The sequence below is a fragment of the Pristis pectinata genome, chromosome 9 (assembly GCF_009764475.1).
Source record: "Pristis pectinata isolate sPriPec2 chromosome 9, sPriPec2.1.pri, whole genome shotgun sequence".
In the NCBI taxonomy this organism is placed as follows: Eukaryota; Metazoa; Chordata; class Chondrichthyes; order Rhinopristiformes; family Pristidae; genus Pristis; species Pristis pectinata.
Window position 1 is genome coordinate 13,076,475 of NC_067413.1, and position 24,844 is coordinate 13,101,318.

The following is a 24,844-nucleotide window of genomic DNA, read 5'->3' on the forward strand; positions in this document are numbered from 1 at the left end:
AGGAACATTGTGGATGGTATTGCCAACCTCACATCCATGCATCAGGAGAGGGCAGAAGCCCTGTATAAGGAGCAGGAGTGCACCCCCTTGCAAAATACCCACCCATTCAGTCTAGCCCCATCAGTGGGATAGTCTGCAAACCCCAGAATGGCCTCATCAGCCACCTCAGAACCCCTAGAACTGAGTGGAAGCCTAAGAAGAATCTGTGTGTTGTTGATGGCAAAATCCTGAATACATTTAGAGAAGAATCTTGTCTGATCCAAAAGGCATAGGCGAGTTTGACAGATGTTTGATAAGATGCCACAGGCTTGTCAAATGTGCCATTTCCAACATTTTCAGTTTTATTTCAAATTTACAGCATCTGCCCTTTCATCTGCTTTTCAAACTGTAGAGAAAGTTTGTTTGGACTGGAGGGAATTGTACAGTGAAGTTTGCCATGAGTTAGTTTTAGGACAACTGGTTTTCTTAATATTTATTATTGAGTTTAATTTGGCATCATAACATCAAGGGCCAAAAGGTCTGTTCTTGTGCTGTACTCTTCCATGTTCCATGCTCCATGGCTTGGACTTGATTGTAGAGAACTCAATTTCCAAATACGCAGTTAGCATAACATTTGGAGACATAGTGAATTTTGAGGAAGATAGCAATACACTAAGAAGATATAAACTGTTTAAGCAAGTAAGTAGGTGGTGGATGAAATTTAATGCCAAGAAATATTAAGTGTTGCATATTGGTAGGAAGAATAAGAGGCAATGTAAATTGGAGGGCACAATTCTACAAGGGGTACAATAACAGAGAGATCTGAAAGTATGTGTATTAGAAGTGGCAGAGCTGGTTCAGAAAGTGGTTAAAAAAGTATGTGGTATTCTGTACTTTAAAAATAGAGGCACAGAGTACATGCTGAATCTTTACAAAATACTGGCTTGGCTACAACTGTTGTATTGTGTCCAATACTGGGTGCCACACTATAGGAAAGATGGGATGGTTTTGGAGGGGTTACAGGAGAGATTTAGCAAAATGATTCCAGAGATTAGGGATTGCAGATTTTTGGACAGACTGGAGAAACAGGGGTTATTCTCCTTAGAACAGAGAAAAGGATCTGACAAAGGTTTTTAAAATGAGTATAGACATTTTTATACAAACTGACCCTCTTGAGGTGGAGTCAGGAATAAGGGGACATAGAATGAAGGGAATTGACAAAAAAAACAAGTGGCACGGGAAGTTATTTCACCAGCAAGTTCTTTGGGTCGGGAATACACTGCCAAGGGTTTTAATGGAGGCAGTGTGGGATACGGTTATTTTTGAATCCACAGGTTGTTTCAGGAGTCCAGGAATGAGTTGAAAACAACTTGGTGCTTCACAAAGTTTTATTGGGAAAGTTTAAGACAAACAAGCAGTCACAGAGTTAAGCACTAGCTTAACTACCAGGAGATGAGCTGAGACAAAAGGAACAAAAGCTCGGCCAGGGGGAGGAGAACAAGAGAGAGAGATAACAAAAGACAACACCTTTTATAACTGAGATAAGAGACACTCCCCAGCCAACAATAGTCCAATCAGGAAACCTATTAGATACTTGTGGCCAAACCAACCAGTGAAAAAGCCACATATTCACCTGATGGACGAACCAATAAGCTAGTAACCAGCCATTCCTTGTGCAGCCACTTGAGGTGTATTAAACACTATACATGTTAAAAAAAACTAATTAAAACAGTCGAATCCAACAGCAGATTCAATTGTAGCTTCCAACAGGAACCTGGATAAGTATCTGAAAGGAAAGAAATTTCAGAGAGAGGGCAAGGGAATGGGACGATATGGATTGCTTTTGCATGGAGCCCATGTGGATTTGATGGGCTGAATGGCCTCCTGCTCATTCTGTGATAAGGCACGGCCACATGGTGCAGCATAGGAGGAGGTTTGCTTTGATGGGTTGCAAGTGTCTGCCTGATTAGGCATCATGTCCTGATGACCTTCCTTGAGTTGTTCTGATCAGGAAGCTCATTCTCTACATAAGCACTTTTACTTCTTCAGGGATTGTCAAAATTTGCCTGTGCCAATTATATTTCAAGCTGTTACAGTGTGTTATGGGAAAAAGTTTCAATAAACTATAATCATGCCTTGGGTAAACCTCTTGGCTACAATACTGCCACACCTTTTAAGTCTTCTCCAAGCTGCATCCATATAGTTCCCACCTCTCATCCAACTGGACGTCTTTTAAGAACAGTGGCCCAAGGTTTTGGATAATGTTGATGTAGAGCTCTTGTGGTTCTAAAATATGTTGGTAAAGACTGCACTTATGTTCATTTGGCTACAAAGTGCACATAACTTGTTCAGCAAAGTTTGGCAAGTATCCTACAAAATTTATAGCTAATGGTCAGAAATTTAGCACCAGTGTTTTCCAAATAATTCTCAGCACAAATTCTGCAAAGGAAATCTTTCATGGAGTCACCCAAGGACAGAGCTGTGAGGATGTAGTCTTTTTGACAGCTTTGTCAACCAGCATCCCAGCTCCTGTCCAACGTCATTCTTGCTTGTCTTGCTTTCATTGGCGAGGTCCAGGAAACTCAGAAAAACCTATGTGCTTTCAGTTGGCATTGCACACTTCTGTCACTCTTATTGAGTGGTTCCCATTTGAAATTGCCAACCCAACTCGCCTGAGGTTGAGAAGGAGCTGCATTTTCTGCATGAAGCCAACACACTCAGGTTAAGTGTAGAAGTCAGCAAGTTGTCATCAAGCATCCATAGCACCATCACCACTAGCATGTAGAACAGTACAGCATAGGGACAGGCCCTTCAGCCCACTATGTTGTGCCAAACTAATTAAGCTAATGATGAGTAATCAGACTAGCCCCTTCTGCCTGCACATGGTCCATATCCCTCCATTCTCTGCATGTCCATGTGCCTATCTAAGAGTCTCTTAAATGCCTCTGTTGTACTTGCCTCCACCACTACCCCTGGCAACGCATTCCAGGCACCCACCGCTCTGTGTAAAAAAACTTGCCCCCCAACATCTCCTTTGAACTTTCCCCATCTAATATAGGACATTTCGACCTGGGAAAAAGGTACCGGCTGTCTACTCTATCTATGCCTCTCAGAATTTTATAAACTTCCCCTCAGCCTCAGCAGCTCCAGAGAAAACAATCCTGGCTTGTCCAACCTCTCCTTACAGTACATGCCCTCTAATCCAGGCAGCATCCCCTTCTGCACCCTCTCCAATGGAGTGACCAGAACTGAATGCAATACTCCAGATGCAGCCTAACCGGAGTTTTATAAAGCTGCAACGTAACGTCCTGACTCTTGAACTCAATGCCTCTACTAATAAAGGCAAGCATGCCATATGCCTTCTTTACTACCCTATCAATGTATGTGGCCACTTTCAGGGAGCTCTGGACTTGGACCCCAAGATCCCTCTGTACGTCAATGCTGTTAAGAGTCCTGCCATTAATTGTGTACAGTCCCTTTACATTTGATCTCCCAAAGTGCAACACATCACACTTGACTGGATTAATCTCCATCTGCCATTTCTCCGGTCATATCTTCAACTGATCTATATCCTGCTGCATCCTTTGGCAATCTTCTACACTATCCACAACACCACTAATCTTTGTGTCATTTGCCAACTTACTAACACATGCATCCTCGTTTTCATCTAAATCATTTACAAGTTTTACACACTTAATTCCTCCCAACCCAACTGCTTCCAAACCCACCCACTCACAGGAGTTAAAACTTCTCCAGCAAACTCCTTGTATCAAATTTTAATTTAATAATGCTGGTATGAAATGGGATTTCATGACATTAACTAAAGAATACAAAATCAATTTTCCAGTTATAGTCCTGTCCCTTAGCTGTTTGATGTTTAATGATTTTATAATTCTCTGAAATACAGAAGTGAGTATTTTAAAATGCTAGTGTAAATGCTGCTGGACAGTATCTGCTTACAGAAAGTACAGACTTCCTGTGTCAATGCACATCATGGAGAGGTTGATAGGAGCAACGGCTTGGCACAGAGATACTTCTTCTCTGGGGATCCAGAGATGACTGCTGAACCATATTTCGAAATTGCAAGCTACTGTGTCCTGTAAAAGTCCTTCTTTCTCCTCCACTTATCAAGAGCAAAAGTTCTCTATTGTCAAGTTCAATCACTGGGCAGTATACAATGGGTTTACACTTATAGCATTGCTGGGCACTGCAGACCCAATCTGAAGTGTGCCAGAACAAGCAAGAAACAGCCCAATGCTTTTCCCCCTCAGTGTCTCCACACAGCCAGCCCCCAGCAGTCTCCAGTGCCCCATCCTCAACTGTAGGACCAATAAAGTCACAGATTCCCAAGAAATGCCTGTGCATGAGGCAACCACAGACTTGCACAGAGATCTAAAAGGTCACACCCTACCTAGCTTTTTCATTAAAAGGGAAGTGAAAAAATGCAAAAGCAAATTACATTTCAAAATTGTCCACGCCAAGTAATGCCTATATTGTGAAATGCTGGCTGCATAGTTTGTTAAATAAGATGCAATGTACATTTGTTGACCATAAACTGAAAATGTACTTTAACATTGTATTGATGGCTAAGGGCAATGATGTGCACTAGAGTGGGGTGAGAGGGATCACAGGCGTCTTCCCCCCAGAATTATTAAGCACACTGAGGATGTGTCAATTTATAACCTCAGTGCCCCACCCCCTAAAGTTTATGCCTGAACACGCCCCTCCAACAAGGGTCCAGAAACATTTAACATTTTCCAAAAGTGAAAGCTTTTAAATTACTTTGACAAGTAGACCAAAGATTTAAATTGCTTGCCCTCCAAAATGCCAAGCATTTACATCCCATTTTTTCCACAGTACCAATGTCAATTTTGTTTCCATTTCTTTTTGCTGGTTTGCCCTCCTCGAGTCTTATTTGAGTAGAAGTTTGGGAAGGCTTATTGGCAGTAATGTGGATTCAAAAATCATAATTCAAAACAGTTTGTGATCGTTTTTCTCCTAGGTTAGTGCTGCTTTCACTATGATTCGCTTGAAATTGGCAAAACCTGTGTAAACGTATTTGGAATTTTAAGCATAAATGTTTAGCATAGGGTTCCCACAATTTTTTGTACTGTTACAAAGCAGGATCTGCCCAAAAAGCTGGCCACGTCTACATGATGGATTAATCATCTTCAGGAAATGAAAACCAAAAGAACTGTAGTTGCTGGAAATCCAAAACGAAAACAGAAAATGCAGGAAACAACTCAACAGATCAGGCAACATTGATGAAAAGAGAATCAGAGTAAATGTTACAGGAGGAAAACCCTCCTTTATCAAGGGTGGACAGGATCTCGTGTTAACGTGGAAGACAGCACCTTCAATAGTGCAGCATTCCCTCTGTACTGCAGTGAAATGCTCACGTCTACAGAGTGACCACTCAATGTTACCACTCAACCATGTGGGGATGTTCATTGAAAGTTTGTGAGTTTCATAAACTCCAAACTTTGTACTGTAATAGACCAGGAAGCCAAAAGTTTGAACACTCAAAAATGAATTCATAACTTATGAGTCAGACAAAAGATTTAAATAGGCCAGATTTTCTGCAACATTTTCTGTTATTGAACCTTCACCAAGATTACAATTGATTAAAGAACTGTTTGGCATTTTTTTTTTGGTTTTAGGTGCAAGAGGAACCTTCAATAAAACTTATGGGTTCAAGTCCCACTCCAGAGATGACAATACAAAAGCTAACCCCCTTGTGCAGGACAGAGGGACTGCTGCAGTGTCTGAAGTGTTATTTTTTGGAGATATGAAATCAAACTCCTCTCTGCTTTTAGGTGGACATAAAATAGGGCAGTTTCTCAGGAACAGCAGTGGAGTTAACCCCTATATTCTGGCTAGTATAAGTTCCTGGGTGTGAACATCACCAACAGCCTGTCCTGATCAAATCACATAGACGCCATGGCCAATAAAGCTCATCAGCGCCTCTACTTCCTCAGAAGGCTAAAGAAATTTGGTCTGTCCCCTTTGACTCTCACCAACTTTTACCGATGCACCATACAAAGCATCCTATCTGGATATATCACGGCTCGGTATGGCAACTGCTCTTCCCAGGACCGCAAGAAGCTGCAGAGAGTTGTGGACACAGCCCAGTGCATCACGGACACTAGCCTCCCCTCCTTGGACTCTGTCTTTACCTCTCGTTGTCTTGGTGTAGCAGCCAGCATAATCAAAGACCCCACCCACCTGGGACATTCTCTTTTCTCTCCTCTTCCATCGGGTAGAAGATACAGGTGCCTGAGGGCACATACCACCAGACTTAAGGGCAGCTTCTACCCCACTGTGATGACTACTGAACGGTTCCCTTATACAATGAGATGGATGGACTATGACCTCACGATCTACCTTGTTGTGACCTTGCACCTTATTGCACTGCATTTTCTCTGTAGCTGTGACACTTTACTTTGTACTGTTACTGTTTTACCTGTCCTACAACAATGCACTTTGTACTAACTCAATGTAACTACACTGTGCAATGAATTGACCTGTACAATCGGTTTGTAAGACAAGCTTTTCACTGTACCTCAGTACAAGTGACAATAATAAACCAATACCAATAGTATTTATTTGATTGAGGAATAAATACTATTATTATCACTAAAATGACTATTATCACTAAAACAGATTTTGTCGTCGTTATCAGGCTGCTGCTTGCAGGATCTTGCTGTGTGCAAATTGACTGTGGTACCTGCTGCATGCCCCTTCAGCTTTTTGGCTGTAAAGACCTTTGGAATGTCCTAAAGGTCATGAAAGTCACTTTATTAATGGAAGGGTTTCATTTCATTTCATGTCATTATACTAAGTTTTAGTACAATTGGCAAAAAAAAATTAAGAAGCTCTTGCCAAAGATTACATCATGAAAACAAAACCCTGTTTACAGACATTTAGGGGAAAAAAATCCAAAATGTTGCAAAACTGGCTAAAGACAAACAGGAATGCATGTCAGCAGCTAAAGGGCAGCTCATTCAATGTTTTGTTTAGGAGCTACCCACAAAGACAACCCTGATGTTCAATGGAGGAGAACATAAAGCCACAATAAACCATGCAGTCTGTCTTTCATTGTGACTCAGATAACCATAACCTAAAGATACTGTATATAATAAAATACAATGTCTGTGTCCCCCACACATAGCTTAGTAACAAAACAACTTAAAAATCTGAAATTTTGCATGTACGTTAGGTTTAGCATAAGGGTGTGGACTACACTCTTAGTTTTTCTAAAACTCCAACAGAACACCCTTCATAGTCCAAAAGGGGCCTCATTTTAATTTTCTCCATTGAAAATTGATGAGATTTTTCTCAGAGCTATATTTGAGATACATTGCTGAGATTTTCTTTTGAGTTGGTTGTTTAGAAATAGGGTTTATTTGTCTCAATTCAAAATTACATCCTTGCCAAAAAAAGAATGGGGATTGTCATAAAATTGATGTGTGTCCCATGCATAGCTTAGTAATAATCTGGAAATCAGAAACTTTGCATGCAAGATAGCTTTAGCAGAAGGATATGGACTACACTCTATGTTTTGCTAAAACGCCAACAGAAGGCCCTCCATAGACCAAATAGGGCCTAACTTTAATTTTCCCCATTGAAAACTGATGAGATTTTTCTCAGATTTAATCTTGAGGTAGTAAATACTTGCGTCGACCTGACCCGAGTACTTTTTGGTCTTTCTGAACGACAAAAAGAAACTGAAAGTTTGTGTACCGAGTTTCTGCAGGAGACCAGCTATGGTTTAGACCAGATAGAAAAATATATGTTTGGAATGCACTGCCAGAGGTTGGTAGTGGAAGCAAATACGTTAGAGGCATTTAAGAGGCTCTTCGAAAGGCACATGAATGTGCAGAGAATGGAGGGATATGGACATTGTGTAGGCAGAGGGGATTAGTTTAGTTAGGGATTTAGTTACTAGTTTAATTAATACGGCACGACATTGTGGGCTGAAGGGCCTGTTCCTGTGCTGCCCTGTTCTATGTTCTATATTTGAAAGAAAGAACCAAATTTAGGGAGATGCTAAAGAAATCCCTCAGATACTATTACAGAAGCTGTTTACAATGACCAATTTTTGGATGCTTCAGGTGGAACAGGAGAAATTGTCCTAATTTTGGCTAAAGTTCGAAGACAAATCATGATTGCCCTGGCCTTGGTATTATCAGGCATTGTTTCAACATTTTTGACAGAGGGTAAAAACTGCACATTCAACTTTTAAATTCCACTTAAATTTAACAAATTGTGGAGCCTCCAAAATGTAGCATGGTTGTAGAACTGCAAAGGAAAAAAATTGTACAAGATTGTCAACTTATTGTCTGCGACGAATGCACAATGGTTCACAAAGCAGCCATTGAAGCATTAGGTCAATTGCTGCAAGATCTTAGACAATTATAAATTAATGGGAAGTGTTACTTTAGTGCTAGCTGGAGATTTTTTTCCAAATGTTATCAGTAACCCCACAACCCCACGCAAAGCAGCAGCAGTGGGTCACCTAACCCAGTGAGTTTTTTTCTATCTCCATTTGCTTGGAGTTTTTAACCATAAAAAGGAGGTAGGGTCTAGCGGAGCAGCCATCGTTGGAGTGGACTCGAGTCAGAGTGGGAATCTAGAGGTTTTGGCTCAAGAGACTTTGACGAGAAGAGGCTGAGGCAAAAGAACGGTTAGTGTAACACTATTACAGCGCCAACGACCTGGGTTCAATTCCGGCCATGTCTGTAAGGAGTTTGTGCGTTCTCCCCGTGTCTGTGTGGGTTTCCTCCGGGTGCTCTGGTTTCCTCCCACATTCCAAAGATGTATGGGTTAGGAAGCTGTGGGTGTGCTATGTTGGCGCCGGAAGCGTGGCGACACTTGCGGGCTGCCCCCAGAACACTCTACGCAAAAGATGCATTTCAATGTGTGTTTCGGTGTACATGTGACTAATAAAGATGTCTTGTCTTGTCCTTTTATTATTGCTGCTTTGGTCTTAGATTCCCTTAATACAGCGTAGGCAGGATGGCAGATACAGCAGTGGAATGCTCCTCCTGTAGGATATGGGAATTCAGGGAGTTTGATGGTCTCCCTGATGACTGCACTGCGGGAAGTGCAGCCAACTTCAGCTCCTGGAAGACCGGATTAAGGAGCTGGAGCTGGACGAACTGAGGAACATCAGGGAGGCTGAGCGAATCATAGACAGGACTTTTGAGCAGGTGGTTACACCCAGAGGGCAGGATTCAGGTAGTGGATGGGTGAGCACCAAGAGAGGTAGGGGGAAAAAGAAGTCAGTGCAGGGTCCCCCTGTGGCCATTCCTCTCAGCAACAAGTATTCCCCTTTGGATACTGCTGAGGGGGATGACCTATCTGGGCAAGGTGGCAGCAGCCAGGCCAGTAGCAGCATGGTCAGCTCTGAGGCTCAGAAGGGAAGGGAGAAGTCAGGCAGAGCGATAGACATAGGGGACTCGATAGTTAGGTGGACAGACGGGAGATTCTGCGGCCGCCGAAGAGACGCCAGGATGGTGTGTTGCCTCCCGGGTGATAGGGTCTTGGATGTCTCGAAATGGTTGCAGAATATTCTTAAGGGGGAGGGTGACACAGCCAGAGGTCGTGGTGCCTATTGGTACCAATGACATAGGCAGGAGAGGGGTAGAGGTCCTGCGCAATGCGTATAGGGAGTTAGGAAGGAGGCTGAAGAGCAGGACCTCTAAAGTAGTAATCTCTGGATTACTCCCGGTGCCATGAGCCAGTGAAGGAAAGAACGGTATGATAGCACAGACAAATGAGTGGCTGGGGAGATGGTGCAGGGGGCAGGATTTCAAGTTCTTGGTTCATTGGAACCTTTTCTGGGGAAGGAGTGACCTGTACAAGATGGACAGGTTGCACCTGAACTGGAGGGGAACCAATATCCTGGCAGGGAGGTTTGTCAATGTTACTGGGGAAGGTTTAAACTAGCTTTGCAGGCGGATGGGAACTGGAAAGACAGGTCAGTGAGGGAACAGGCAGGAGGGCTGATGTCAGGGAATGTAGTATTAGGCAGATTCCTGATAGCAAATGTGATGGGACAAATGGTGTGAAGTGTTTGTACTTTAATGCTCGGAGTATTATGGGCAAGAGTGATGAACCTAGAGCATGGATCTGTACATGGAACTATGATGTTGTGGCCATTACGGAGACCTGCTTGAAGGAGGGACAGGAATGGGTGATCGATGTGCCAGGGTTTCAAAGTTTTAGGAAGAATAGAAAGGGGGTAAAAGAAGGGGAGGAGTTGCAATAGTAATTAGAGATAATATATCAGCTGCACTCCAGGGAGACATAATGGAGGGCTCGGATACAGAGTCTACATGGGTAGAACTCAGGAATAGGAAGACTGCAATCACTCTCTTTGGGGTGTACGATAGACCTCCCGATAGCCACCGGGACATTAAGGAATGGATATGCAAACAGATTAGGGAAATGTGTAAAAATTACACGGTAATGGTCATGGGAGACTTCAACTTCCCTGATATAAGTTGGGACCTCTTTAGTGCAAGGGGGTTAGATGGGGCAGAATTTGTTAGGTGTATCCAGGAGGGGTTCTTAAATCAATATGTTGACAGTCCAACAAAAGGAGAGGCTATTCTGGACCTGGTGTTGGGTAATGAGCCTGGCCAGCTGACTCACCTATCAGTGGTGAGCAATTTGGGAACAGTGGCCACAGCTCATTAACTTTCAGGATAGCTATAGATGAGGATTGGCATGGGGCTAGCAGGAGGGTTTTAAATTGGAGCAGGGCTAATTATGAAGGCATAAGGCAGGAACTAGGTAGAGTAAACTGGGAACAACTTTTTGCTGGCAAGTCCACGTCAAGCATGTGGAAAGTATTTAAGGATCAAATACACAGGGTACAGGATAGGTATGTCCCAATTAGAAGGAAGGACATGAATGGCAAAATATGGGAACCTTGGATGTCCAGAGAAGTAATGAACTTAGTCAAGAAGAAAAAGGACAAATATGTAGAGCTTTGGAAGTTAGGATCAGACAGAGCATGTGAGGACTATAGAAAAGCTAGAAATGAACTCAAGAAAGGAATTAGGAAAGCCACGAAGGGCCATGAAAAGTACTTAGCAAGGAGAATTAAGGAGAATCCAAAGGCAGGATTACTTACGTCAGGAATAAGAGGATAACAAGGGAAAGGGCAGGACCACTTAAGGATAAAGAAGCAAATCTATGTTTGGATGCAGAGGATGTGGGTGAGATTCTGAATGAGTATTTCTCTTCAGTTTTTACCCAGGATAGGGACATTCAGGATGCAGAAACTGGAACTGAGGGCAGAAACATGTTAGGGCATTTAGAGGTCAAAGAGGAGATAGTGTTAGGTCTCCTAAACAGTATTAAGGTGGTAAGTCCCCGGGGCCCGTTGGGATATACCCCAGGTTACTGAGGGAGGTGAGAGAGGAAATTGCTGGGGCCTTGACCAGTATCTTTGTGTCCTCTTTGACCACGGGTGAGGTCCCAGAGGACTAGAGAACAATTAATGTTGTTCCTCTATTTAAGAAAGGGACAAGGGAAAATCCGGGGAACTATAGACCGGTGAGTCTCACGTCAGTTGTAGGGAAATTGCTGGAGAAAATTCTTAGAGATAGGATATACGAGCATCTAGAATCCAATGGCTTGATTAGGGAAAGCCAGCATGGCTTTGTGCGGGGCAAGTCGTGTCTTACTAACCTGTTTGACTTTTTTGACAAGGTGACGAGAGAGATTGATAAAGGTAGAGCTGTGGATGTCGTCTATATGGACTTCAGTAAGGCAATTGACAAAGTCCCACATAATCAGTTAATCAAGAAAGTTCAGATGCATGGGGTCAGTGGAGAACTGGCTGTGTGGATCCAGAACTGGCTTGCCCGTAGAAGACGGAGGGTGGTGGTTGAAGGGACTTATTCGGGCTGGAGGCCTGTGAGTAGTGGTGTTCCGCAGGGATCTGTGCTGGGACCTCTACTGTTTGTGATGTACATAATTGACCTGGATGAGTACGTTGATGGATGGGTTGGTAAGTTTGTTAACAATACCAAGATTGGTGGAGTTGTGAATAGTGTAGAAGACTGGCGACGGATACAGTGTGATATAGATCAGTTGCAGATGTGGGCAGAGAAATGGCAGATGGAGGTTAATCCGGATAAATGTGAGGTGTTGCACCTTGGTTGGACTAATATCAAGAGGCAGTACACTCTTAAGGGCAAGAACCTTAAAAGTGCTGAAGAGCAGAGCCCTTGGGGTGCAAGTCCATGACTCATTGAAAGTGGCTACACAGGTAGATAGGGTGTTTAAGAAGGCTTATGGAATGCTTGCATTTATTAATCGAGGTACTGAGTATAGGAGTCAAGAAGTTATGATGCATCTCTATAGAACTCTGGTTAGGCCGCATTTAGAGTATTGCATGCAATTCTAGTCACCACACTATAGGAAGGATATCAAGGCTTTAGAGAGTGTGCAGAGGTGGTTTACTAGGATGCTGCCTGGATTAGAGAGCATGTGCTATCAGGAGAGGCTGAGCAAACTTGAGCTCTTTTCTCTGGAGCAGCAGAGGCCGAGGGGTGATCTGTTGGAAGTGTATAAAATTATGAGGGGCATAGATAGGGTGGACAAGCAATATCTTTTTCCCATTATTGAGCGATCCAATACCAGAGGGCATGCATTTAAGGTAAGAGGGGGTAGGTTCAGAACAGACGTGAGGGGTACGTATTTTACTGAGAGAGTGGTGGATGCCTGGAATGCGTTGCCTGATAGGGTGGTGGAAACAAATTCATTGGGGGCTTTTAAGAGGGGCGTGGATGGGCACATGAATGAGAGGAAAATAGAGGGATATGGGCATTCTGTAGGTAGGAGGGAATAGCTATGTCGGCACAACACTGTGGGCCGAAGGGCCTGTTCTGAGCTATACTGTTCTATGTTCTTAACGTACCAAAGCTGATGAACTGAAAGCCTATATTAAAGCATCATGTATTTGGGAAAATGTTAAACGATTACACTTGAAAACCAATATGCAAGTACATTTGACAAGTGATCCATCTGCGAGAGAGTTTGCCTTAGATCAGGAGATGGGAAAGTTATACATGTAGACTCAACAGGAACGATTTCAACAAAAAAAACTTGGCTGAATTGTTACATCACTTCATGATCTACATAGAACAGTACAGCACAGCAACAGGCCCCTTGCCCCACAGTATCAGTCCCCACTATTATGCCACTTTTAAACTGCACATCCGCCTGCACATGATCCAGATCCCTCCATCCCCTGCCCTTTCATGTGTCTGTCTAAATGCCTCTTAAATGTTGCCATCGTATCTGCTTTCACCACTTTCCCTAGCAGCCTACCCCAGACACCTACTATTCTCTGTGTGAAAAAACTTGTCTCGTAAACTTTCCCCCTCTCAGCTTAAATCCATGTTATCTAGTATTTGGCATTTCCACCCTGGGAAAGAGGACTCTGATTATCTACCATAATCTATGCCCCTCATAATTTTATCTACTTCTATCAAGCTGTTTTCCCAAATGTCACTCAACACTATTTGAATTACCAATGCTTGCATGAAAGAGCAATTTTGGCATAATAAATGATGCAATGCAGACCATAGATAAAGAAGCTTCAGGAACAACCTGTACAATGCACAGTAAATCTATTAACATTGATGACAAACATTGATGAGGTTCTATATTTTCCTACTGAATTTTTAAACTTTTTGTCACCACCTGGTATGCCATCACATAACCTTGAATGTTAAAAAAAAGCAGCTCCAATCATGCAACTCAGGAATTTGAATCTATTAATACTATGTAGTGGCACAAGATTCAAAAGAAAGAAATATAGTGTATTCTGAAACACTTCTCACGGAGGATGGTGAATTTCTGGAACAGTCTATCCCAGCAGGATGTGGAGGCTAGATCACTGTAGGTACTTAAAGAGGAACTGAAGACTGTTGGGGAACTGTCACAAAAGAGGAACTCAAGACCGAATTTCTGTCTGTTTAAATGATACGGGGGTTGGGGAATGACATGGAGGAAGAGGCAGAGCAGGGGGTCTTCAAATTTGTTGATGACACAAAAATACATTGGATGACATACTATAGTGAGGATATTTGAGCTCTGCAACAGGAAGTAAATGGGTTGAGTGGGTGGACAAAACTTGGCAAATGGAATGTTTAACATGCACTTTGGCAAGTGGAATCAAAAGGCAGATTATTGTCCAAATGGAGAGAGACTGCAAGTGTGTGAAGTACAGAGGGATCTTCGTATTCTTGTGCAAGAAATAAAAAAATTAGCATGCAGTTGCAACAGGTCACTAAGGAGGGGCAGCCGGCATATTGGCCTTTCAGGGGGTTGTGATTTAGAAACAGAGAAGTATTGTTACAATTGTATAGAGTGATGACGAGGTCACATCTGGAGTACTGTGTACAGTTTTGGTCCCATTTTAAGGAAGAATATACTAGCACCTGAAGCAGTCCAAAAGAGAGTCACTTGGCTAATTCCTGGGATTAGAGGGTTGTCCTAACATGAGCAAGCAACTAAAAAAAAGTTAGATCTGTATTCTTTCAAGTTAGGAAGAATGAGGAGTGATTTTATTGAAACATACAAGATCCTAAAGGGGCATGACTAGATGTTAGGATGTTTTCACTTGTGGGAGAGGCTCAAATAAGAAGACACAATTACAAGATTAGGGGCCATCACTTAAAATTGAGGTGCATTCGGAATTTCTTCTCACAGGGGATGGTGAATTTCTGGAATAGTCTATCCTGGCAGGATGTGGAGGCTAGATCACTGTAGGTATTTAAAGAGGAACTGAAGACTATTGGGGAACTGTCACAAAAGAGGAGTTGAGGCCTGGCGTTGAATAGCCACAATCACATTACATGACAAGGCAGGCTTAAGGGGACAAGTAGCCAATTCCTGTGACTTCTTTCCTAAACTCTGAGGGGTAAAGGAAGATGAAACAAATCTGTAGCTCCCTTGATGGTGTAAAAGTTACAGAGAAAGATAAAACAAAAAAAGTACTGCTCATGACAAGTGTCAGGTTGTAAATACCAGAAATACCAGACTGATTACAACAGAGAGGAGGTAAAAATTAAAGTAAATTAAAGGAGGCGAAAGGAGTATTTGAGAAAAGATCTAGAAATGTTCTATAGGCATATAAATAGTAAAAGGGCTGTAGATGAAGGAGTGTGGCCTGCAAAGGACAATGATGGGAACTTGATATGGATGCTGAGGACAGTCTTAAGGCACTAAGTTAGCAGTTTGCATCTATCTTCACCAGGGAAGAGGGTACTTCCAATGAAACAGTGATGAAAGAGATAATTGAGACACCAAATACATTAAAATTGATAGCATGGAGGCAATGGCAAAGTCAGCTTTAAGGTGGGTAAGTCACCAGGACCAGATGGGCTGCCTCTTTGGATTCTGAGGGAAGAACACAAGGAAATCAGGGGTGTCTGACCGTAATCTTTCAATGCTGTTTGGATACGGAGGTAATATCATAAGGCTGGAGAGTGGTAAATGTTATGCTTTTGTTCAAAAGAAGTAGCAAGGAGAAGTCTAGCAACTACAGGCCAATCAGTTTAACCTCAGTGTGAGAAAGATGTAGAAACATTCATCTAGGACAGGATTAATAATCACCTGGAGTAAAATGGATTACTTAAGGCAAACCATCATGGATTTGTTAAGGACAAATTGTCTTTAACCAATGTGGTGTACATGGACTTCTGGAAGGCTTTTGAAGAGGTGCCACATAACAGACATCAAAGTTGAAGCACATGGTATAGTAGAGACTTGCTAGCACGGAAACAAAGTTGGCTAATTAACAGACACCAGAGGACCGTGGTGAATGGTTCTTTCTCAGATTGGAGGCAGGTAAATAGTGGCATTTGCCTGTGATCACTATTAAGGCCATTGCTTTCTTCAATCTATACTAATGACCTAGATGGGAGAGCAAGCCACAACTTCTAAATTTGCAGGCAACACAAAACTATGTAGTGGTATGAAGTGTGAAGAGGATAGTGATACATGGCAACAGGAAAAACAAGCTGATAGAACAGGCAGGTTGGCAGAAAATGAACTTTAATGCTGAGAAATATGAGGTGATGCAAGGGAAAAGGAATTAAGTGTGACATGAGGAAAAACATTTTATGCAGCATGTAGTTGGAATCTGGAACGTGCTGCCTGCAGATGTGGTGGAGGCAGGGTTCCTTTGTGGCCTTCAAGAGGGAATTGGATCAATATACAGTGAGGAAAAAAATTGCAAGGCTACAGAGGTTGAAGAGGAGGGATGGATGGAACTAGTGAGTTGCTCTGGCTAAGATCTGACACAGGCATGATGGGCTGAATGGTCTCCTTCTGTCTTCAACCATTCTACGATAATTCTTCTTGTTCACTTTTTGTCATCCTGCCCTTTATTGGTCCTTGTAAATTGACAGATATAAACTATAACAAATATCAGTTGAAAATATGCCAAGGGTGACTCCTCTAGCCTCTCAGCTGCCACTTATTCCTCAACAAAATATTACTTAAATCTTTTATCTTCTAGGATCCTATTTCTTGGATCTTGTCATGCACAAACTGGTTGCCAGCTTCCCCTGCATCCTACATGAGAAGGAGACCAGTCAGCCAATCAGGTCCTTGCTGGCTCCCAAGTGAACAACCACATCAGTTCCATTTCGCCTCTTAATTCTCTCCAACTGATTTTCACTTATGTCTCCATCAATTCCCTTTTGATATCTTTGTCACTTATCCACGCAAAGAGGCAAAGAGTGAGCGGCACGGTAGCATAGCAGTTAGCGCGACGCTATTACAGCGCAAGCAATCGGGGTTTGATTCCCATCGCTGTCTGTAAGGAGTTTGTACGTTCTCCCGTGTCTGCGTGGGTTTCCTCCCATATTCCAAAGACATACGGGTAGGTTAACATGGGGGTTTAAAATGGGCAGCGAGGACTTATTGGGCCGGAAGGGCCTGTTACCACGCTGTAAATAAAATTAAAAATTAAAATACAGCAACCAGTAATTTACCGGCACATCTTTGGGAAGAAACCAGACACAATCCCCATCCCACAATCGCACCGCCGGAGGCACAGGGAGAACGTGCAAATTCCACAAAGACAGTTCAGGATCAAATCTGGGTGATTGGAACTATGTGGCAGCAAGACTACCTGCCATGCTATTGTGCTGACCCTAACAGTGATTTACAACAAAAATATTTCAAGATCTCTTAAGTGCTCTGGAATGTGTTGAAGAAGCCCGATTCCACCGAGCAACAAGGAAATGGGCAATATGTGTCCTCATTCCAAGGTAAATGCATATTTAACTGATCTGATTTGCGATTACATCAGTTATGCATCATTAAAAATGCAAACAAAACTGTAACATCAAGCAAACACGACTGCAAAGCGGGAAAACAATGCTGGGCTATCTGGAAATTTTCGTAGCTGTTTAACAAGGGCACGCAATGCAAGTAGGGTTTCTCCCAAATTGTGAGACCAATTAGAACAAGGCACTTTGCCTAGAAAAATGTCAACCCTTTGGCTGTAAAATTTGGTTCAGCACATAAATCAGTGACTGAAGCTCTGAGCTTGATTGCAGAATTCTCCATTCCTTGCCAAGAGAACCCACCCACCAGACACACAGCCACATAGAGCTGACCCTTCGCTGTCGATGGAAAAGAAGGATAGCAGTTCATTTATAATCTCTGCCAGGGAGGGAGACCAGCAACAAAAAATACCTTGCAGTGAAATTAAAGCTCTCACATTAGCTCAAAGGCATATCCAAACATGAAACTTAGGCCTTCATCTGAAAAGCATGTTGATGTTATTGCATCAACCATTCTTACAATCCCAAAGCCTAACCTACTAATCCACAGCCAGATTTCCTTGGGCCACAGTGAAAATAACGCATTATATATTGTTTTTCCAACCGCAAACAGAAAATATCCAGAGTTACGTACCCGCTCTTGTCCAGCTGTATCCCAAATCAGAAACTTATGGAGCTCATTTCCACAGCTCACAGTCTTAGTCATGAAGGATGCACTGTAAAGCAGTCCAGATCAGACAAGAAGTCAGTTCAACAATAACGTAGGATTTAAAGTCCAGGAATGTGATAAACTCCATAAATCCATCCATACTCACCCAATTGTGGGCAGAGTATTGACATCGAAGGTGTCTTGGACGAATCGGCAAACTATACTTGACTTCCCAACCCCCGTATCCTAAAATCGTTTAAACAGACAGAAATTCAGTCTTGAAATCATAGGAATATTAAAAAAAAACAAAAGGATTTTTTTAATTAACTCATTATGTACATGTGTAACTGAGAAAAACAAGCCAGACAGCCAATGTTCTAATCCCACTGAGTGGGTCTCAACCAGATGAGGGTGCCCGAGTGATACTAGATAATACAAGTGTTTTTTTGTTAGTTTTGCTTCATTCTCTTTTTTGCTCTCCCTTTCTCCCCCTCCCTCCCTCCACCGAGTCTGCATTTGACACACCAGCTGAAATGAATTAACTCCATAAAAGCCAAATGGGAGGTATGCAGTTCGATATGGGTTTGTATTATATCTGCCATTATCTATGGGGCATTGGAGGTATTACAGGTCACATGATATGTCTGCAACTGGAACACCCAAAGTGAACAAACAATAAACTACTTGCAGCAACACACAAAACACTGGAGGAACTCAGTGGGTCAGGCAGCATCTATGGAGGGAAATGGACAGGCAACATTTTGTGTCAGGATCCTTCATCCGGACTGGACAGATGCTGCCTGACCCACCGAGTTCCTCCAGTGTTTTGTGTTGCTCCAGATTCCAGCATCTGCAGTCTCTTGTCCCTCCAAGAAACTGCTTCCACTAGACTTCCATTGCGGGACACCATCATCCCCTTTGTCGTCTTAATCTCACCTGCCTTCTAACCTGTCACAGATCTTCCCGCACTTCTCCCCACCTTTTCTATGCATCACAAAGTCTGTTTATTTCTACCCTTCCCAATTCTAATGAAACTTTAAATCTGTTTCTCTCTCTCACTGCAGATACAACCTGACATGCTAAATATCTCCAAAAAGGTTTTATGTTTTCATTTCAGATTTCCAAAACCTGCAGTATTTTATGTTTGTAAAGCAACAAGAACCCAACTACACCCATCTATAGATGACAGAAAACTCAATTACTGTATATACTGCTTTGTAGAATTACACAGAATTTTACATCACCCTGTGTGGCTCCATGATCAGTGTAAATGGGTGGCTGATGGTCAACGCAGACTCAGCGGCCTGAAGAGCCCGTTTCTGTGCTGTCTCTCTACGATTCTAATCCTAGACTGATGTTTATGCTTTATACAGGCTTCCTCCCAGAACACTTCATCTCACCCTGTTGACAAATTCTTCCCTTCCTTTCTCCCCTTGTGCACTTATCCAGATTCCCATTAAATACTTCAGTGGTAAAAGTCTCAATTGCTCGTGTGGTAACAAGTCCCACATTCTAACAAGAAGTTTTTCTTGAATTTCTTACTGGATTTATTAGCGTCTATCTTAAAGGCCCGTAGCTTTGGACAATTAAGAGCATGTACACCACCATGAACCTATTCCCAATTTAAAAAACTTCTATCTCAGTCTTCTCTTTAGAAAGAAGAGTATGCCAGCCTATTCAATCCCATCTGAGAGTTATATGGTGGTATAATCCTTGTGCTGTGCGAAGAACTTTCCAACTACATTACCATCTATATTAAATTCTCTAGTGAAATATTTTCAACCCCAACAATTACAGTTATTTGTTGGGGAAAGCAAAGCTACAACCTATGCAGTGCTCAGATTCACAGTTCATCATATGTCAACGTACTAGAAAAATGCCTCGTTTGCAGCTACAGACAGGAATTTTATTTGCTGCTCATAATATTACAGCAGATGTCTGAGCCCTGCCCCCTGGTCTTTAACTCACACAAATCCAGTTAACATCAAGTCAGTGTCCTCCATGTGTACAACTAGACCAAGCCCAACAATTAAAAAAAAATCCAGTGGCGATTTGACAATTTTACTTCACACCCACTTCAAAATCACCATCTAAGTAACATGGACAACCTTCAAGGGAATTAAAAGGCCACTGGCAATGATCAATTTGATTTTTTTTCCTTGCCAAGATATACAGCAAGATACCAGTTCAGTAATAATAATTTTCCCCAGCTCAAGACCAAGAATCAAAGCCAAGGTGTCCCAGAATCTAAGATAATTGGTTCCAATTTAAACAATTAAACCATAAGGAACTACATAATTGATTCTGTGTAGCTTCAATCAATGAAAAGCACTTTGGGATATCCCAAAGTCATGAACAACATTATACAAAGATAACTTCTTCATTTCCTTAATTAGCTATGAGGAGGCTTACAGGAGTGAGATAGATTGGCTGCTTGAGTGGTGTCGCAACAACAACCTCACACCCAACCAGCTGATCTATCTCACTCTGACCAAGGAACTGATTGTGGACTTCAAGAAGGGGAGGTTGGGAGAACACACATCAGTCTTCATTGAGGGGTCAGTGGTGGAAAAGGTGAACAGCTTCAAGTTCCCGGGCATCAACATCTCAGAGGATCTATTCTGGGCCCAACACATTGATACAATCATGGAGAAGGCCCCCCAGTGACTCTACTTCGTTAGGAATTTGAGGAGATTTAGTATGTCACCAAAGACTTACAAATTTCTGTAGACATATGATGGAGAGCATCCTGACTGGTTGCATCATAGCCTGGTTTGGAGCCTCCAATGTACAAGATTGCAAGAGGCTGCAGAGGGTTTTATAGACTCATCTAGTTCCACCATGGGCACAACTCTCCCCACCATTGAGCTCATTTGCAAGAGGCGGTGTCTCAAGGCGGTGGCATCCGTCATTAAGGACCCTCTCCATCCGGGACATGCCCTATTCTCATTACTACCATCAGGGAGGAGGTACAGGAGCCTGAAGACCCAAACTCAGTGATTCAGGAACAGCTTTTTCCCCTCCACCATCAGATTTCTGAATGATCCATGAACACTACTTCATTATTCCTTTTTTTTGGCACTATTTATTAATTCTTGTAACTTATTTTTATGTCTTTGCACTGTACTGTTGCCATAAAACAACAAATTTCATGTCATATATCAGTGATAATAAACGTGATTCTGAGCTTTCTTTATTTTGGAGACAAATTTGATACTTACGGAATATCAATGTGCAACTCGCTAAATGTTACAATTTAAAAAGCAACACAGAGAAAGATTTGTGTACGAATCTGAATTTCTCATTCACCCTTAGTCTAAATAATGAAATCTTAATGACTAAAACATGTAGCACATACTTTCTAAATGCAGCCTCTACCCACAGGTCAGATTGGCATTATAGTAGTTAACAACACTACCTTCCACTGGTTCCACAGTGAATACTTGGTGAACAATATTCATTACTTTAAATCTGTCACCCTGTTTTATGATTAAGTCACGTTACTGGGTTGCTAAACTGTTTTGCCGAAGGCTCCAGGAACAGTCTATAAAGCGCCCGTGAATAAACCACAAACACTTTATTTGAACTCATCATGTCCCATGTGTATACATCTGTACATTTTGTAATGGACCTTGCTGTTGATTTACAAACTACACATAAGCGCATAACTGAAATCAAATCTCACTTTGTGAAGTAAATCACTTTCCAAGTTTCCTCAGTGTGGCTCTTTTATTTATCTCATGTATTTTATACACATATATTTATGCAAGTTATTTTATGATTAACCTTCAAAGAAAAAAACAAAAATGGGAAGTGACAACTCTGGTAAAATAAATTTGCTACTTCAGCAAGTCATTGCAATTACTGAAAATACCATCACGTGCTGACTGTAAAAGACAGAAGCTACAAGATTGAGAAACCAGTGTTAATAATATCGATTGCAAGTTTGCAAGAAAAATGAATTTGGAACACCAACTGTTATGGGATTTCAATCACTTTGAAAATGGTGGCTGGATTACTGTATTTTATTTTGTGAATTTTATTTGCGCATTTTCCTGCAATTGCCGATGTGTAACTCACAGTAATGGCATCACTTCCAGTTACCTGTGGTTTTCCTACCCCTCCTCTTTCCACTTTGTATGTCCTCAGAATGATTGAGACACAGCAAATAGTATTCAAATGAGATACAGATTTATTTGCAAGGCAGAGCAAGTACTTTTACATGTTGGAACTCTTAAGTTCTTAGTCTTAAAGTGAATGTCTGTGAAATAGTTACATCATTTGGGAAGCTGACACACCACATAACTCAAAATATAGGGTCTCAAGGAGCTAAAGGGAAGCAGGCCTGAAGTGCTAATGCTATTTCTCTCTCCACAGATGCTGCCAGCACTCCACTCTCTCTGCAACTGTAACACTATAGCTGATATGGCTGCAGAGACTCAGCCAGATCCATCACAGGCACAACCCTCCCCACCACCAAGGACATCTTTAAGAGGCAGTGCCTCAAGGCGGTGACATCCATCACTAAGGACCCTCACAATCCGGGACATGCCCTCTTCTGATTACTACCATCAGGGAAGAGGTACAGTAGCCCGAAGGCCCACACTCAACAATTTAGGAACAGCTTCTTCCCCTCCACCATCAGATTTCTGAACGATCCATGAACACTATCGCGTTATTCTTTTTTTTGCACTATTTATTTTTGTAATTTATAGATTTTTGTCTTTGCACTGTACTGCTGCCGCAAAACAACAAGTTTCACGTCATGTCAGTGATAATAAATCTGATTCTGACTATATTCTGCATTCTGTTATTGCTTGTACTACCTCGATATACTGATGTGATGAAATGATCTGTATGAATGGCATGCATAACAAAGTTTTTCATTGTAACTCAGTACATGTGACAATAATAAACCAATTACTTGCAAAAGTTTCTTTTATTTCAGCACCTTCACTAATTTGCTTTGGTTTATTCCTCCTCTCTATACTATGTGAAACACAATTGTATTAATAATCCCTATGTTCAGAGGATTCCAGTCCCAGCCCAAAGACCTAGACACAAAAAAGGAGCATTTTCTGATTTTTAGAAAATAAATCAACTGCAAGCAAAAGTTGGAAAGAAATGTGTCCTCACAGACACAAGATTACTCCATCACTTATTCATGATTTTCATCACAGATGGAGACACAAGGGATTGCAGATGCTGGAAATGTGGATCAACACACAAGGGAGCTGGAGGAACTCAGCGGGTCAGGCAGCATCTATGGAGGGAAATGGACAGTCGATATTTTGGGTTGAGACCATTAGGACATTCATTACAGATGATTCATTTTTATTACTTCCATATAATCAAAGGGAGTAATCCCCATTCATGAAGCTTGTGATAAATTTAACTCTAAAGATCAAAGTACAAATGTGTAGCCTGAAATGGCTGACTTTAAGTCTCTGAACTGAGATGTTTTGTCAAGATTTGTGATCAAACATAGCAAACAGCCAGGAATAACCCTTCCCTCTATAAATAGGTAAATTCTATGGCACATTCTCTTCCATGGAATTTTATCATATAACAAAGAACATCCTTAAACATGTTCACCTCAGCTGTTTTCAGATATTTAGTGTGGAGAAGGGGGTCAACTCATGTTTTTCAAGGACTCCCCTCATTTCAGAGACACAAGAGACTGCAGACACCGGAATCTGGAGCAACAGAAGGATCAGTGGGTCAGGCAGCATCTGTGGAGGGAAAATGGACAGTCGACATTTCAGATCTGAGCTGCCAGAGGAAGTGGTTGAGGCATCTTATTTGTTGCTCTCTCTCATTTAAGAAGCACTTGGATAGGTACATGGAGGCGCGGGGCTTAGAGGGACATGAGCCGAATGCAGGAAATTGGGACTAGCTGGGTGGGCACCATGGTTGGCATGGACCAGTTGGGCCAAAGGGCCTGTATCCTTGCTGTACTGCTCCATAACTGTCCAGATGAAAGATCTCAACCAAAACACTGACTGTCCATTTCCTCCCCCACAGATGCTATGTATCCTGCTCAGTTTCCCCAGCATCTTGTCTGTTGCTCTCCCTCATTTACAGAACCTGAAGGCCAAAGCATAATATACAACTACTTCCGGTGCTTAAGCCTAAGTTGTTCGTGGTCAGCTTCTCAAAGTAGCATCAGGATTTCCTACTGTCTGTAATTTGCTTCCTTATATTTCCTTTGCTGAATATTGCGGTGAGTTATGGATGGAAGACAGCCTTATTTACTGAGATAAGATTAGAGACAGTGATAGGTGAGGAGGCTTGGCAGTTTTTTGGTGCCTCCAATCCCTCTTCTCAGAAAGCAACATCAATGAATACTGTTTCTGCGGTAAAAAGGTCTTCCTCCCAGATAAGAAATAATTTAATTGTTTTAGACTATGTCTCAGTCGTGGCAGCCTTGCTGGAGTCAGAAGATTGCAAGTTCAAATCTCCCTTAAGAGATAGAAGGACACTCCAGTGCAACACTGAGGGAATGCTATTCTACCAAGGCTGTCATCTTTCAGGTATGTCAAACAGCTTTGTCAGATGGACTTAAAAAACTCTATCTCACTTTTTCAAAAGCAGAACACTTAACCCTGGCATGCTGGCGAACATTTTGCACGTGTGTAAGATGTGTATAATTTATGTTAAGGTTATGTTAACTTATGTTTGTCCTCTTCTTGAAGTGGACTATGCTGCTATTGCAAAAAGCCAATTTTCATGGCATTTATACCCTGTGTATGTATGCCTATGACAACAATAAATTTGAACACTTAATTCTCAATCAACCAATGCAATTGAAGTAGATTATTCGGTCCTTATACCATATATAATAATAATAATTGTGGGAGTCTGCAGTAAAATGGCCACCACATTTCCTATG

The 24,844-nt window shown here is 42.0% G+C and overlaps 1 protein-coding gene across 1 annotated transcript in view; it reads right to left on the reverse strand.

Annotated features, from left to right (window-relative positions):
* rab31 (RAB31, member RAS oncogene family) overlaps window positions 1-24,844 on the reverse strand; it is a 94,086-nt gene that overhangs the window by 63,745 nt on the left and 5,497 nt on the right. The window contains exons 2-3 of the mRNA XM_052023773.1: window positions 18,119-18,198; window positions 17,938-18,019 (exon numbers count right to left, since the gene is read on the reverse strand). Of these exons, the coding sequence (XP_051879733.1) occupies window positions 17,938-18,019; window positions 18,119-18,198 (162 nt within the window). The remainder of the gene's footprint in view (window positions 1-17,937; window positions 18,020-18,118; window positions 18,199-24,844) is intronic.